General features: G+C 38.4%; 1 protein-coding gene and 1 long non-coding RNA gene across 2 annotated transcripts in view; one reads left to right on the top strand and one right to left on the bottom strand.

Annotated features, from left to right (window-relative positions):
* Positions 1 to 18,009, top strand: part of LOC137766806 (uncharacterized) — a 46,363-nt gene that overhangs the window by 9,405 nt on the left and 18,949 nt on the right. The window lies entirely within an intron of this gene.
* On the bottom strand, positions 4,889 to 5,558 carry ARL14 (ARF like GTPase 14). The gene has a single exon (XM_068547386.1). The coding sequence runs from the start codon at positions 5,556 to 5,558 to the stop codon at positions 4,980 to 4,982; it is 579 nt and encodes a 192-aa protein (XP_068403487.1). The 3' UTR covers positions 4,889 to 4,979.

Raw genomic sequence — 18,009 nt, 5'->3', positions numbered from 1 at the left:
ACAGGTGATGTTTCCTGGGTTGTTCCTCCACATACTCAACACACTGATGCCTCTGCAGATTGTCCCTTGGTGCCACCTACGAGGGACAAGCACTTCAGGACACTCCATCTGAAATTCCCAGTCTTCCTTGGTTTGGCAGAACCCAATTTGTTCATCATCAGAACATAACAATGTTCAGCTTTTTAAAATGACAAATTAATTTTAACATGTATCAGTCACTGCTGCCTGCCGCTTTGTTTATTTGCCATTCTTTATTCTTAGGCCCTGCAGGCATTTTTTTTCACCTGGGAATACTTAGAAAATCAGATAGAAATATTTAACTGGTATTTACCTTTCAGTCTCTACATCTTTAACCAAGGAACATTTCAGAAGTGTGATTTTGGTTGCTACAGATCCATGGCAGCATGCTACATTGATAAATGTTTTGCCGTGCTACACATAGATAACAGAGAATAAAATGTATGACAATAATAAATATCAAGGCATGCATATTCACAGCCTCTTTCCTCTCACCTGCTAAGGAATATTTTGGTGTTGTCCATCTAACCTTTTTCCCTTCCTTTAAATCTGGCCTTAATTAGGTAGAGCAGAATGAAGAGTGTACTCTGTGTATGTGTGTGTGTGTCTGTGTGTGTGTGTGTGTGTCAGAGGGTGTAGAGGAGCATGTTGGGAGAGCAGAAAGGAAATGCCTAAGAAAGGAAAGATTGGTAAAATTTACATTGAAAAGAAAGCAAATGACTGAGGAAAGATAGATTGGATCCCAGGGAAGAAATGGGATAAAGCATGAGAGTGTTTAAGTTTGTTGGAGAATATTAGTAGAGATTTTGAGGAACAGCTGCTTATGGGGGAGAGATGTTGAAATGACAGATAGGAAAAAGCTACTTTGTAAGTTTTGCTCTACATTAAGGATATATCTGCTCACCACACCCACCACACACACCCAGTTTTCTGAAGTGAAGATTTTAATTGCTTTTCATTATTTTTTGCGACTGTTTTCTCTGAATTTTACATTATGCTAAGACTGGGCCACAAAGGGCTTGACTTAATTCAGACTACCAAAATAGTCAGGAACACCAGGATACATTTTCTATTCTGACATTTTCTACAGACATAAGCTAGTGACCCCTAATTTTAAGATTATTAAGAAGGTTGTTTTTTTACTCCCCCGCCAGTTTTACTGAGAAATAATTGGCATACATCACTGTGTAAATTTAAGGCACACAGCATGATAGTTTGATTTACATATATTGTGTGAATGATTACCACAATGGCTCAGCTAACATCTATCATCTCATATAGATACAATAGACAGAAAAGGAAGAAGAAAAGGAAAAAGAAACAAATTCTTGTGATGCAAACTTTTAGGACCCTCTTAACATTTGTACCTCTTGACTACCTTTCCGCAATGCCCCCTCGCCTCATTCTCTGCCTTTGGTAACCACAAGTCTGATCTCTTTTTTATGCGTTTAGCTTTTGTTTTTTGCTTTTCTAAGTTTCACATATGAGATCATACAGTATTTATCTTTCTCTGTCTGATTTACTTCACTTAACATAATGCCTTCAAGGTCCTAGGAAGGTTTTTTAAAAATCAAATAGGGAAAATGTTAAGGGACGATGCATTTTTTAAAAAAGATGCATATTTGCAGTTTTAATAATCTCATGAAATTTAGGAAAAACTCTACTATGAAGCATTTAACATTGCCACTCCCCTGAGATCTTCCTGAAATCAGAAACTCTTTTTGCCACAGTCTTTCAGCATGTTTCTTATTATATCTGTTACTGCACTTAATTCATTCTGCCTAGCTTGTTTTTCAAAGAAATTTCTTACTATAAAAGCAGTATATGTTGGCCTAAATTTATTCTTTTCCCCCCAGCTTTATTGAAGTATAATTAACAAATAAAATTGTAATATATTTTCTAATATGTATATAATAATATATTAAAGTACACAGCGTGATGATTTGATATCATATACACTGTGAAAGTGTTCCCACAATCAAGTTAATTAACACATTCTCCATCACCTCACATAGTTACTTTTTTTTTTTTTTTTTTGGTGGTGGTAGAACGTTTAAGGTTTACTCTCTTGGCAAATTTCAAGTATATAATACATTATTATTAACTATAGTCACCATGATGTACATTAGATTCTCAGAACTTATTCATCTTATAATTGAAAGTTTGTACCCTTTTACCAACCTCCCCCATCACACCACCACCACCACCCCGCCTTGGCAACCACCAATCTACTTTCTGTTTCTATGAGTTTAGCTTTTTTAGATTCCACATATAAGTAAGATCATACAGTACTTGTCTTTCTCTGTCTGACTTGTTTCACTTAGCATAATGCCAAACTCCAGGTTCATCCATGTTATCACAAATGTCAGGATTTCTTTCTTTTCGTGGCTGAATAATATTCCACTGTATATATATATACCACATTTTCTCTATCCATTCATTCATCAGTGGACACTTACATTGTTTCCATGTCTTGGCTATTGTGAATAACGTTGTAATGAACATGGGAGTGCAGATATCTCTTCAAGGTAGTGATTTCATTTCCTTTGGAGCTACACCCAGAAGTGGGATTGCAGGACCATATGGTAGTTCTATTTTTAATTTAGCTTGGATTTATTTTTTTTTAATTTTTTAAAATTTATTTTTATTGAAGTATAGCTGTTTTACAATGTTGTGTTAGTTTCAGGTGTACAGCAAAGTGATTCAGTTATATATATATTTTTTGTTTTATTTTGATGGTTTTTTAATACAGCAGGTTCTTATTAATTATCTATTTTATACATGTTAGTGTATATATGTCAATCCCAATCTCCCAATTCATCCCACCATCACCACCCATATCTTTTTTTTTTCAGATTCTTTTCCCTTTTAGGTTATTACAAAATACTGAGTATAGTTCCCTGTGCTATACAGTAGGTCCCTGTTGGTTATCTGTTTTCTATATAATAGTGTATGTATGTTAATCCCAAACTCCTAATTTATCCCTCCCCCACCCCCTTTCCCTTTTGGTAACCGTAAGTGTGTTTTCTATGTCTGTGGGTCTATTTCTGTTTTGTATATAAGTTCATTTGTGTCATTTTTTTTCTTTTAGATTCCACATATAAGTGATATCATATGATATTTGACTATGTCTGACTTACTTCACTTAGTATGATCACCTCCAGGTCCATCCATGTTGCTGCAAATGGCATTATTTTATTCTTTTTTATGGCTGAGTAATATTTAGCTTGAATTTATTCTTAATTGAGCTCATTGAAGACAGAGGCCATACCTTATTTATAAAACAATATCATGGCAATTAACAGCACAGGACTTGAAGTCAGACACCTGAGTTTGAATCTTGGCTCTGCCACTCCTCACTTAAAATACCAAATAGTTTTCTGCGGTTGTTACTGTTGTTTAACTTTGTTTAGTCTCAGTACTCTCATCTGTAAAATTGAGATAATTATGCCTATTTATCTCAGGGCAGTTGTGAACATTAAATGAAAAGATGTATGAAAGCATTTAACACAATTCCTGGCACACACGGTATTCAACCAATGGAAACTATAATTAACTATATGCCTACTTTATTATTTGAATCCCTAGCATGTAGCACAGAAGGATTTATTGCTGAACAACAAATCATGGCTAAGGTGAGAGAAGAAAACTGTGGAGGAATCCAGGGGCTGGCAACCATGCTTTACTATACCTTTATTTTTCTCTGTGACCTTAAGATTTGGAGTCCCAGGGTGTGTAGTGGGGTTTTGGGGCCTGCTTCTAGCCCAGATGAGCCTTGTTGGAGGTGGGCTAGGAGGAAAGAGTGTCTTCTGTTAGTACCAGGGCCCCCCTGGGCATTCTGAGCCTCTCAGGGGAATTGCAATTCAATCTCCAGTTCCTTCTCCCCTCCTCGCCTCCCCCCACAGTGTCTCTGGAGAGTCTCCTGGTGATGGGAACTTCCACTGACTAACCTGCATCTTCAGTGGGGTCCCCAGGAGTTGGGGACTCTCTTAAACACCACCTCCTGCACGAAGCACTTCTTATTTCTCCAGGTCAGAAAGAGTTTCTCCTGTTATAGCACTTAGTACTTATTCCCCTGTTCTAGCTACTGGCTTTGTGTTGTTTCCCCTGTGAATTGCCAGGTGTCTGAGAGCAAAGTCTGGCTCTGGTTCCTGTTTGATCAGTACAGTGAGCTGTACATATGTTCCCAAGTAATAACTGTTATATTGAATTTTACTGAAGCCGGTCTTGGGATTGCAGCGTCCAGCTGAGCGATAAGCCCAGACCTTGCCCTAATATCTAGGGTGCTACCCTGATCCCAGAGCTTTAAGATACAAACTTCTGCTCCCTATAGGAGAACACAGCCTCTGGGCAATTAACAGCATAGAGTTCATTATTTGACTCATTGTAAGAAGTTCCTAGCAATAGATTTCAAAAAGCTAGCAGGAATGCAGAAAAAAACAAAAACAAAAACAAAAACCCTTAATTTAGGTGATAGGGATTTACAAAATATTAACATCAAACATTTTCCTCTTCATAATTTAAAGTTCGTTTTTTTACACCACCCAGCTATTACAGAGGAGCATGGTGGAAATTCAATACCTGTAACAGCTGGAAACAGTCTGAAAGAATTCTGACTCTATTAGCAGAAGAATTCTGACTCTATTACTTAAACTTTGTTCTAGTAGTCATATAAAAATAATAAGGCAAGAATTTATTCGGTCTCAAATATGATTATTCTGAATCATCCAACATGCACAAAATTGTAAAATTTTCATTCTCAATTATCATTACTACATAGTTTGCTAAAGTGCCTGACCCCAAATAATATTTTCTAGATATTATTCTGAGTTGTTTAATGGAATTTAGGTGAAATAACATTTCAGGAAAAGTTTGCCAACTCGGCAACTTGCTTTTCTCACTTGGCCTGGAGAAAAAATTACCCTTTCAACTTCATCAGCATCTCTTTCCCCACTCGGCCCTCAGTTCTGCTTGAAGAATGCTAATATGTCTCCTCTTGATTTCATGTGGCTTTCCACAAATCCAGTTAACTTCCGGAACTCCTCCATCAGCCCATCCCCGGTGACAGCACAGCAGGGCTGCACGTACCAGTTCCGGTCACTGCAGAGTTGCTTCACTTTGAACATTCTGGTGATGTCCTCGGCACTCAGAGCACCAGGCACGTCTTGTTTGTTGGCTAACAGGATAACAGGCACATTTTTAATGTGCTCATTCTTCAAAATCTGCTCAAACTCTCGCCTGGAGTCTTCCAGTCGCTGTGTATCTGTACTGTCCACAACATATACCAGCCCATCGGTGTTCTCACAGTAGAGGCCCCACACAGTTCTCATTTTTTCCTGTCCTCCAACATCCCAGACCGTAAGTGGAACACCCTTTTCCAGCTCAATCATCTCCACGTTGAAACCTACTGTTGGGTTGGTCACAATATCCTTAGCAAGCTTTAATTTGTAAAGGAGAGTAGACTTCCCAGCAGCATCAAGTCCCAGAAGAAGAATTCGGGCTTGCTTGGCTTTGGGGTTTTTAGAATTCAATAGGCCCATTTTAGGCTTTTTTTTTTTTTTTTCTTTGAAGACCTTTTCTTTTGGCTGGAGCCAGTGTTTCCTCTCCAGGTCTTGCATGAAAATGTTAAGAGGAAAGAAGAGAGCAAATGCTTCATGTTATAATCTAAGAATAGGAACTTGCGTGCATTTATGTTGTAGCTTATCAACTTGATTATGGGCAAACAGTGTTTCATTTGCAGTCCCAACCAATCCTGAGGAATCTGCGATGTGAGTAACCAGCCAGTGTCATAGAAGCTCAAAGGGGAAATTCTTTGTGAGTGAGTAGGACTTAGGAGGGGCCTGCCTGTGTGATACTGCAGCTTGTTCTCTTCCAGATGTTGGAAGTCTAGGGTAATCAAAGGTTTGGATATGCACGGGAACATGGTTTGGTAGTGGGATAAAAACTTAACTTTATGAATGGTTTGTAGAAATTCTCTAGTTATTTGACTATTTATCTTATCCCAGTTGTAAATAAGTAACCAGACTTCTGAAGCCATGAAGAGAGAGTTTACCTCACACTGCCCTGAGCAGTATCTTTAGTACTTTCCAGATTACTCAATAGGAAACTTTAAACCATCCAAAGTTATCTGAACCTCTCCCATAATCATATAGAGAATCACTTCTTTAATCTTCTAGATAGAAAATTTACACCATTCACAAGACCAAATTTACAGGAGGGGGAAGTTTGTAACACAAACACTTTTAAAATTAAGCAGTCTAATTAAAGGTGGCAAATGAATACATATATTTATCTCCTCTCCTTATCAAGACTCCACCAAAATGATGGTAAAGGAATAAAAAGAACATATAAACTCATATCTAGAGCAGGAGAGTCCATCAGAGGGTGAGAGATTTCAACAAAATTCTGGAACGTGGAATATAGATAGAAGATGAATGGTAACTAATGCAGCAGGATAAAGCTGAGGCTTGGAGTACTGATACACAGGATACAGAGGGAAGGGGCAAAATGAGCAACTAAAAACAGAGGGTTAACTGAAAGTCTGAATAAGGAACAGAAAACACACACACACACACACACACACACACACACACACACACACCTCTGCTGGGTGACAATTCAGAGTGAGATGTTACACCCTGGGCCAAAAAGAAAAAATCTTTTCTAAAGAAATTGTATGATGTCAGAGAAGAGACCTTCATGTTTTGACAGTTGGGAGTTTCCACCTCATAATGCCTAACTCAACATTTAATTAACCTATAGCCAGCCTGGCAGTTGGCAAACCTCACTCATGTAAATGGAGTTCCCAGTCAGCTTTCAGTGCACAGAGGTTTTCGTATTTAATACATAACATGCCTCTAATATAATGAAAGACCAAGATAAAAATAAGAAGGTTTTAAGAAAGCTTTAACAGAGGTAATGCAGGGAACAGAAGAAAATGTTCAGTAAGTTCTAATTAATATTCCATAGAGATTTGCAAAGATATTGCATCCGTAAAACAAGAAATGGATGCTATTTAAAAAGCCACTCAAAAAACAAAAACAGAACTCTTAAAAATTAAAAACATGGTTTCCAAAATGTAAAAAGATCAATAATAGGTTAGAAGAAAATCCAGAAGTTTCAAAGTCTGACTTATAGGACTTTATTCCAGAAAGAACAGAAAATATGCAAAGAGGAAATTATCAAAGAAACAATATAAGACTATATTCAAAGCTAAAGAATAAACTCTCCAGACTGAAAGGCTTCCCTCAATGCTTAGCAAGTTGATTTTAATTTTTTTTAAACTTAAAAAAAATATATATATATATATATATTTTTATTTATTTATTTATTTATTTATTTATTTATTTGGCTGCTCCGGGTCTTAGCCGTGGCACACGGGATCCTCGTTGGGACATGCAGGATCTTTAGTTGCGGTTTGCGAACTCTTAGTTGCAGCATGTGGGATCTAGTTCCCTGACCAGGGATTGAACCCCGGCCCCCTGCATTGGGAGCACAGAGTCCCAGCCACTGGACCACCAGGGAAGTCCCAGCAAGTTGAGTTTTAAAAGAGCTATATATGCTAAGGCATAAAATATACATGTTTTATTTTTATTAAAACTAAAATTTTATTTTTTAAATTAAGTAGACTATTCTGGGTGTAGAAAGTACACTTATGAAGAAATTATGTAAACCTTTAAAAAACTATTAAATTCTTAACCAACTTCCTATATCTCAGAAACCAGAGATAGCGTTCTCATTCATTTATTCATCCATCCATTTATTCAGCAAATGTATATATTGATTGCCTACTGTGTGAACTACCATGTGCTAGATTCCAGGGAGGACACAAAGATAAATTAGACCTTCCCTTAGGTGGCTTTCATTGGGGAGAAGTTTAAAGATATGTGAACAAAAATAATAATACAAAGTTTTAAAAAATGTAAATGCTATAAGAAAAAAAAGCTAACATATTCTAGAAATTCAAAGATTACTTCAGGATGGAGGGCATCAGGGAGATCACCCTAGAGAAGTTTCAACCTCAAACCAGGCCTTCTAGAGATAGGGTAGGGGAAGGGTATTTATTAAAGAGATGGTCTGTGTAAGCAGAGTCTCAGAAATGGGAAAACATAGGATGTATATGGAAAAACAACAGGATACAAGTATGCACATGTAATGGGGTTTTTTTCCTATAAACACGTTTAACTATCGTGAGAAAACCATTAGACAAATCTTGATTGTAGGACATGCTACAAGACAACAGACCTGAACTCTAAAATATGTCCATGCCATGAAAGGCAGAAGAAAAAAAAAGAACAGAAGAAGAATGATCTAAATTAAGATACATTTAAGATACGTGATTAGATCCTTTGTTCAAAAAAATTGGTTATTACTATAATTGGGGACATTTGATGATGATGATTATTCATATATTATTATGTATATGAACTGTATATTAGATGATGTTATTTATCAATGCTAAATTTCTTCTTTTTTTAAATTTTTAAAAATTTATTTTGGCTGCATTGGGTCTTCGTTGCTGCGTGCAGGCTTTCTCTAGTTGCGGCGAGCGGGGGCTACTCTTCTTTGCGGTGCGCGGGCTTCTCATTGCAGTGGCTTCTCTTGTTGTGGAGCACAGGCTCTAGGCGCACGGGCTTCAGTAGTTGCAGCATATGGGCTCAGTAGTTGCGGCATGCCGGCCCTAGAACACGCGGGCTTCAGTAGTTGTGGCGCTCGGGCTCAGTAGTTGAGGCACACAGGCTTAGTTGCTCCACGGCATGTGGGAGCTTCCCAGACCAGGGATCGAACCCATGTCCCCTGCATTGGAAGGCGGATTCTTAACCACTGCGCCACCAGGGAAGTCCAGTGCTAAATTTCTTGAGTGCAGTGATGATATTGTAGTTACGTAAGAGGATGTCCTTGCTCTAAAGAGATATATGTTAAAGTACTTAGGGGTGATACCAGCAAGTTAATTTCAATTGGTTCAGTGCACACACACACACACACACACCAGAAATATGGCAAAAGTCAGCAATTGGTAGTTTATGTGAGGGGTTTTGGGTGTTCACTGTACTATTTTTAAACTCTCCTGTAGGTTTGAAAATGTTCAAAATAACACGTAGAAAAAAAGAATATAATTGAAATAAGCTAATCAAACTAGGCTGCAGTCTGCAGTAATGTAGAGAATAATTCAGCTTACACATGTGGTAAGACCATATTTCCCAAGATGAATTTAGGGACTGTGCACTACCATGTGGGCTCTTCTCCATCCATCTCTGGACTTTCAATAAATTGAATTTTAAAAGAAAAGGTTTGACACTTATTTCATTTTAAACTTGATACAGTATTTATGAGATCCACTGTCTATACTGGGGTAATACTTTAATTTGTTTTGCCTATAATGAGGATAATCATACATATATATGCCTTCACTCTGTTTCCCATTTGACCAGTTATACCTTGTTTTCAGGATAGTCAACCAGATGAGGGGTTAAATTCTGGATGAATATTATATCCAAATGAAAATATGACTCTTCTGTAAAAGGGAGTAATTTCTTTCTCAATGTTAATTTTCCTGAAAAATTCTACAAATGTTTCAACATCCTTTTCTAGTGTCTTACAACATTTGTGGATTCATTTGTCCTGGCCAAACCTGAGGGAAGGCAAGGTGTTTGTTTTCTGTGAATCATTCCGAGATTATGCAAATAAAGGCAGGATTGTGAGAGAGTTACTGGCAAGCTCTGTGGTATCATAGGAAATTTGTTTTAAAATGCAGGAATGAAAGAAACATTTTTTTAAAACTTCTTACCTTGGAGATGGGAGGCAAAAAGCCCTTACTTAGAAACTCAACCATGTACTGACCAAGTAAAGATATAGAAACTCATCTCTTGGAAGAAAGTGGCAACTTATTCAATTAACTTTATTTTTTATAACTAAAGAAGAAAGAATGGGGAGGTCGTTGTGTGACTTGCTTAGTTTATGCAGACTTGGAACATCCCTGTTTTTCCTATAATAACTTTTTGTTTGGTCTTTTTAAAAATGAACTTTTGGAAAATGGAAGTATAACATACATAGAGAAAAATGCAAAAATCATAAATGTATACAGCTCACTGAGTCACAAATTGAAAACATCCATGTATATACCAGTAAAACCAGGCTTAATTTTTTTTTTTAATTAATTTATTTATTTTTGGGTGTGTTGGGTCTTCGTTTCTGTGTGAGGGCTTTCTCTAGTTGTGGCGAGCGGGGGGCCACTCTTCATCGCGGTGCGCGGGCCTCTCACTGTCGTGGCCTCTTTTGTTGCGGAGCACAGGCTCCAGACGCACAGGCTCAGTAGTTGTGGCTCACGGGCCTAGTTGCTCCGCGGCATGTGGGATCTTCCCAGACTAGGGCTCGAACCCGTGTCCCCTGCATTGGCAGGCAGATTCTCAACCACTGCGCCACCAGGGAAGCCCCCAGGCTTAATTTTTAATTTTCCATTTTTGTTGCAAGTAAAAATTCTAGACCTCAAGCATCTCTACCCTCAGTTGTCAGAAATATACTCTGTTCTCGAACATGTAATGAGAACAACAGGTGCTCATTAACCTAATGGAGATTCTTTGGTGCTGTGAAAAATGGTATTCCAATCCACGAAGCTTTTCCAAGTGCCGTTTTTTTCCCAGGACAGAACCAGCACTTTCATGCACATCACCAAATGTGGAGCATATGGGTAGACCACTGGATCTGAGTTCAAATCTAGCCTCTGGCACTTACTAAGTGCTGAATGGTGACAAAAACAGGGATGTTGTGATAGCTTATTATATTACATATAATAAATGTGAAAACACATAGCACAGAACCTGGCACATGACTGATGTGAATTTTCTTCCTCTCCTCTCACAAGTTTTGTATATTAGCTAACATTTAAAAATACCTGCAATTCTTACTTATCATGATAATCATTTCATGACATATGTAAGTCAAACCATTATGCTGCACACCTTAAACTTGTACAGTACTGTATGTCAGTTATATATCAATAAAACTGGGAGAAAAAAATTACCTGCAACTCTTCGTTCTGGAGAACCTAGGGGCAGGACAGGAATAAAGACGCAGATGAGAATGGACTTGAGGACACAGGGAGGGGGAAGGGTAAGCTGGGACGAAGTGAGAGAGTGGCATGGACATATATACACTACCAAATGTAAAATAGATAGCTAGTGGGAAGCAGCCGCATAGCACAGGGAGATCAGCTCGGTGCTTTGTGATCACCTAGAGGGGTGGGGTAGGGAGGGTGGGAGGGAGACACAAGAGGGAGGGAATATGGGGATATATGTATATGTATAACTGATTCACTTCGTTATAAAGCAGAAACTAACACACCATTGTAAAGCAATTATACTCCAATAAAGATGTTAAGAAAAAAAACCCCTGCAACTCTTAACCTTTTCCAGACAAGGAACAATTAGGTGATTACCATCAGAGTACTGTATTCCCTTGGCAGAATAAAGCACTGTGTGCTGAACCCCTTCTCCAGCACCCCAACGTTGTTATCCCCCTTCTCCCAAATAAGATTAAAATGAACAAGGATACAATACAATACAATTAAAATGAACAGAGGGACCGTCTGAGGGCTATGTCTGGAACTTGGAAGGGGCATTCACTCATTTGCCTTGGTGAAAACAGGCATTTATATAAGGACAGATGACGCAGATATCTTTGGCCCCAGCTACATGTGAAGCTCTCAGTATCCTCTGTCTGCCCAGCCAGTGGCAAGGGGACCCCAAAGAACTGGGCCATGCAACCTGACCACCATGAACCGAACTGGCTCCTTTTCATGACAGTGATCCAAATCATAGGTTTGCATAGGTATGCAAATTCTTTTTAAAATTATTTTAAGGTCTCCATTCTTTACAGCCTCTCATTTCTCTTCTAACTCACAATAAATTTGTGATTATTCATTCAATATTTATTGGGTACACATGAAATGGCAAGCACTATTTGCTGTGAACAGAATAACTGAGATTCACCCTTTAAGAAGTAACTGAGGGTTGAACCATTTAAAAAATATATATTTAAAAAATACTCTACATTACAATCTTGCTATTTAAAAAAGTATTTTATTATAAAAACAATATTAAAAAATTTAAAATCATCTGAAACATTTAAAAATCTAATGTGACTAGGAATTTACTTTTGTCTATTTTCTTTCTGTCTTCGTTTATGTACATATATAATTTTGATACGCTTTATTCATCAAGCTTGTATTGAGCACATACTATATCTGGATTTAATGCAAGACACTGGTGATATGGATGCAATCAAAACAGTCTCCATTTTCAAGGAACTAGTAGTCTAACGAGGGAGACAGATACATGGCATGCATATTGTTATAAATAAGGTAACAGAACCTTAAGGAAGCACAGAAGTCATCAAAAAGAAGGGTGAAATAGCACATTGTATCCAGGGAACTGGAAGCAGTTCCATAAGTGGAGTTGAGAAGTGTGAGGACAGCAGAGTAAGAGGAGGGGAGGCTGCAGGTCAGTGTCCAGCAAGCATGGCTCATGCCTGGGGTGCCCACATCATTTATCATCCTGGACCGTTTTGAAAGTGGAGGGGGTGCCAATAATGAGTATACCAGAAAATACGTGTAAACAGGACAGTCCTGGAATAACTAGGCTATATGGTCACCCTAATATAGGTCCCATGAGACTTGCCCGGCTTCATGCGAGGACACTTGAGCCAGTTTCAGGATGAAGGATCAGAGTGCCAGGTCCGCATAGCTACTTCTCAGATACTTCCACTGTCACTCGCTGACATTCTCCTTTCCAGTTTTTCTAGAGAATAAACTAAGAAATCAAAGTTGTACACTGGAGAAAGCTGAATCATAGGCTGTCAATGAGGGAAACCAAAATGGGAAACCTACTTCATGCAGCAGAATCAGTCCTCAAAGACTCAGAAATAGACAGTATCAAGCCAGAAACTAAGGTAAAGGAAGATAATTAAAAAGCTGAAACCTTGTCATTAGAGTTGACAGGTAAAATACAGGACACCTAGATAATTGTGAATTTCAAGTGAACAATGAATAACTTTTTAGTATGAGTATGTTCCAAATATTGTACAGGATACACCTATAATAAAAAAGCATTCATTGCTTTTCTTCTTCTTTTTCTTCTTCTTCTTCTTATTATTATTTTTGGTTGCGCCTCACAACTTGTGGGATTTTAGTTCCCTGACCAGGGCACTCGGCAGTGAAAGTGCAGAGTCTTAACCACTGGACCACCAGGGAATTCCGCACTGCTTATCTTAAATTCAAATTAGGTGGGTGTCTTTTATTTTTATTTGCTAAATCTGGCAACCTTACTTGGAATGGACACAGCCCCAGGAATGCTTCTCTACAAAGGAAGGAGAGTGGTGTAGAGAGAACAAACACTGGCTTCTCCCATCTCCCTGCCATGTGAGTTCCTAATGGTGTGTCCTATTAGCAGAATCTAACTGGAAGCCAGTTGGCAAAAAAAGTCTGGGAAATATTGTATTTTGGGCCCCTAGTCACAGCATTACTGAACAGAGGATAGAATGAGGGGTCTGGGGATAACAAACTGTAAGTAGATAACCAGCAATCTCTTATATGAATGATGTAGAATTTTAGCTTAAGATACTTATAAATATGAAGATGCATCTTGGTTAATATCTTTCTATAGATGCTTTTCGTTGCCTCCTTTGGTGATTTTGGTTGCCTACTTTGGTGCTCAAACATTTTGACTGCTTCTTTTGAGATGGGCAAAAAATAGCAATGATAAATGGAATGTGAGGTGTCACAAAACAAGTACCACACTAGAGGTCCACTTGGAAATGCCACAGGAATGCAGAAGGAGGACTGTTCATTCTAACCAGGGGTCCTTTACAGGATGAATGGTGTTTGACTGAGACTTCATTTGCATAATGAAAGAGGGGGAAAGGGAAAGACATACCCAGATGGACAATGAGATCAAAACCAGAGGAGAGAAAGTGTGCAGTGTGTTCTGAGAATAGCCAAAGTTTGGTGCAGCTGAGTAAAGATGACATGTGGGTGTGGGATGGAGATTGAGTCTTGTCATGTGGGAAGAGCACCTCATTGGAGGATTCTTGAATACTGAGCTAAGAATTTGGTTTTTACTCTACCATATGATGCATAAGCAATGGGAAGTCATTCCAACACACTGAAACCAAGGGAAAAGATTTGAACCAAGTGTATTTGAGGCCAGATTAATGGATGAGATTTCTCAGGAAGCAAGTATAGAGAAATGGGTCTTAACCTTGTAGAACCCATGGCTCTTATTGATAAACAAGTAAATACTCACAGATACCTACCCTGGGGGATCTTTATGACACCTACTGTAAATCACTGCTTTCTTCTGCTTACCCCAACCAAACCCAATTTTGTCAAACTTTCCTCTTCTAGTATTTTGAAAAAGACATTTTCTCTCCTAAATCAAAATATATCATAATTCCAAAAGTGTTTTGCTTATCAAATTATATTAATGTCACACTCATAAGCTATTTGAGGTAAATGTAAATTATTAAAGTTATTTCATGAACAATTTGGCAGTGCACATTATATTTCATTGCAATTTTAAAAAAAAGAAATCAAAGTTGTAAGAGGACAGGATGGGATAATAACATCTACCTGATATAGTTGTTATGACTTCGTGCTGCCTCCCAGGAGAATGAGCAGCCATGGGGAGGGGTGGTTAGGGTAAAGGTCATCTCTCTTTCCACCCTCCTACCCTCCTACCTCCTTGCTTCTCTGCTTTTCCTTTCCTCTTTCAATTTATTTCTTTCCTATTTCTTCCTTTCTTTCTTTTCTCAGCAAATGCATAGTAGTTGTTATTATTTTATTATTGGTCATGGAGATAGCAAATAGGTTTATATTTGCTTGGCCAAGTGAGAATTATTGTTAGCAACTTTTTTGAGAGGGAATATAAAGTTGTATCTTGGCCCCTTGGGAAAGAGTGCTATGCTCCATTACCAATGTCTGTGTGATGGTTAATTTTATGTGTCAACTTGAGTGGGCTAAGGGATGCCCACCCAGATAGCTGGCAAAACATTACTTCAGGGTGTGTTTGTGAGAGTTTTCCTGGAAGAGATTAGCATTTCAATCAGTAAACTGAGTAAAGAAGTTTGTCCTCGCCAATGCAGGTGGGCATTGTCCAATCATTGAGGGTCTGGTAGAGGGCCTGGTAGAACAAAAAGGCAGAAGAAGGGTTCCTTTCCCCTCTGCTTCAGCAGGGATGCCCATCTTCTCCTGACCTCGGACATCAGATGGGGACTTACACCATTGACTTCCTTGGTTCTCAGCCCTTTGGGTTTGGAATGGAATTGCCTGCAGACAGCAGATCATGGGACTTCTCAGTCTCCATGATTGCAGGAGTCAGCCCCTCATAATAAATCTCTTTCTATATATTTATATCTATAACTGTTCTATTTCTCTAGAAAACCCTGACAATTACAGTCTGTTATGAGGATAGCAGGGGCATATTTCCATATTTGCCATTCTTAATTGCTGGTATCAGACAAAACATGGTTCCCAAGCCTTTAATCCCTCCCCCTACCATGGTTGAGGCCACTTGATCCTCTTTTAGAAGCTAATTGTAGTCTCAATCCTGATCTGAGACATCAGGTACTTAAGTAGCTCCAATCTTCCTTTGTAAGACCCAGCACAGAGTCACCCTAAACAGTAACCTAGTCATAATTTCAACTAGACAAATGTCTTTTTAAATTTAATTTTATCTCATTTTATTTTTATTTTTTGCCTTTCAAAATAAGTCCCAGTCCAGATTGTTAAACCCAGGTCTGGTAACTAAGTTTCTTGCACTCCGGTCTCTTTCTAAAATAGGTATCCTGACTCACATTTGCCATACTCTTTCCAAAATTAGCATCCCTAACCCTTGAAATCTAACTTTCAGGGTTAAGCCCTTTTTACCCATTGAAAACTTCTGTATTCTCCATCAATTTTCTATCTAACTATGTGTTGGGACATCTTGCTCCACCAACCTTTACTAAATACTTGTCAAGTCAAAAATATACACATAAGTTTGCATAAAAATACTTACAGAAATCTCAGCATGAAATGTAAATGCCCAGAAGTAAGTAAGACCTAAAGTTCACAGAGAGATTATAGGATATTTGGCTTTCTCTTGAATAATATGGACATTTTTGATTTTTTTTAACTTCGCAGGTTGACAGAAATCAAATGTATTCATTCAAAAAATACATATCTTTATGTGAGGAATTAGACAAATATTTCTGAATTGCCATGTGCTAAGCACTGTTCCAGGTAGTGGGAGGGAGTGGGCACAGAGGCTACTAAGAAGCCTAGTGGAAGAATCTGTGATTCTGTCTTAGGTCAAGGGAGCCCTCCCAGGGCTGCTGTGTGGTGCTGAGTCTAAGGCCCAATGAGTCATGCTGGTTAGAGGCAAAAGGTAACCCATCATCCTCCAAGATTTGGAGAGTTCAGATCGTGGGGGACTTCCCTTCATGGAAGCCACAGCTTTCTTTTCCATCAAAATATTCCTCCCATGGAGTGCTGCTTCCCTGGGGATTTGGGCAAAGAGGGCCCTGAACAGAATCTTGATACCGTCTCTATGTCAGCTACCCTCCAGAGTTCCTATTTCAGGTTGGAGGAGTGCCTCCATTCCTTGGATCACGTTTTGGAGCTAGCTGGCCAACATCAGCCAGTTTGATGACCTGACCAAGCTTGTCCCCAGATTGGGTTATTAGCTTCTTGCTTTTCCCCAAATGTTTACTGATGATTTTCCCTCCCACCCACATATAAGTGGTCTCTAGAATCCTACCATTACAGGCTCACAATAACCCAATGTCTGACATAGCCTACAAATAACAGACATCAGTTTCACTAAGGAAAGAGGAGGGACTTATCCTCTCAGCTGAATACCAAATAAGTACATTTGTAGTATAGAAATGTTATAAAATATTAATTTAAATAACATCCAGGGAGCCCAAAAATATAAGACAGTCATCCAAGAATCCCAAGTCAGAGGGAAAGGCAAGGAAATTTGTAGACGACATGACTGTGTACCTAGAAAACTCAGAGAACTGGATGACAAACTGGCCAAGACGCAAGATCAACATACAAAAATAAGTAGCATTCCTCTTAGCCAGCAATAACTGAGAAAAATCCCATTCTCAGAAGCAATAAAAACTGTAAAATATCTAGGAATAAACTCAGTAATATATGTACAAGGTCTGTATGAAGAAAATATTAAATCTTTGCTGCTGGTCTTTTAAAAAAATGCCAAATAAAGAAGGAGATATAACATTGTAAAAATGCCAGTTCACTCTCTGTAAGTTAAATTCAGCCCCAGTCAAAATCAGTAACAAATATCTGTAGAACATTTAATTGAGTCAGTTACTATTTTAAGCAGTGGAGGTACAGTGATGAGTGACACAGACAGAGTCTCTGCCCTCAAGTTTACATTCCAATGCAAGGTGGGAGGGGGGAGATAAATGTATAATCAAATAAACAAGATGCAGAGTTTCTTTCCTCATTCTGGGACCCAGGCTAATGGAGCAGCCCCTACCATGAACATTGCTGATCACTGTGGTATAGGAGAAAGAGCTGTGAAGGATCTTACATAGTCAATTAAATGTTCTGGGCCAGAGGTGCACCTACAACTTCTACTCACAACTCATTGGCCAGAATGAGTTTCATGGCCCCATGTGACCACAAGGAGGCAGGAAGTGCTGTCCCACTGTGCACCCAGAAAGGGAGCAAACCAGATCTATCTGGCAAATAGTATGAATAATTACCTCACCCTATCAATGGTCTGATATTTTTATTATTCTGCTTTTTAGATTTAGATTTTTCATGTCTGGAATTTCTTTATGAACAGTATATCTGGTTTCCAAATGTACAGTAAATCTTTTTAATACTATTGATTTAAAAGACCCTTATTTATTAATACTTGTGTTTGGTTTCAAGCAATAGACACCAAAAAAACCCTAGTGAGTTAACAAATTAGTGGTTTTATTTTG

Source organism: Eschrichtius robustus, chromosome 6 (assembly GCF_028021215.1).
Source record: "Eschrichtius robustus isolate mEscRob2 chromosome 6, mEscRob2.pri, whole genome shotgun sequence".
Classification (NCBI taxonomy): Eukaryota; Metazoa; Chordata; class Mammalia; order Artiodactyla; family Eschrichtiidae; genus Eschrichtius; species Eschrichtius robustus.
The sequence above is the reverse complement of the archived record's forward strand: the minus strand, read 5'-3'. Positions and strand labels throughout refer to the sequence as shown.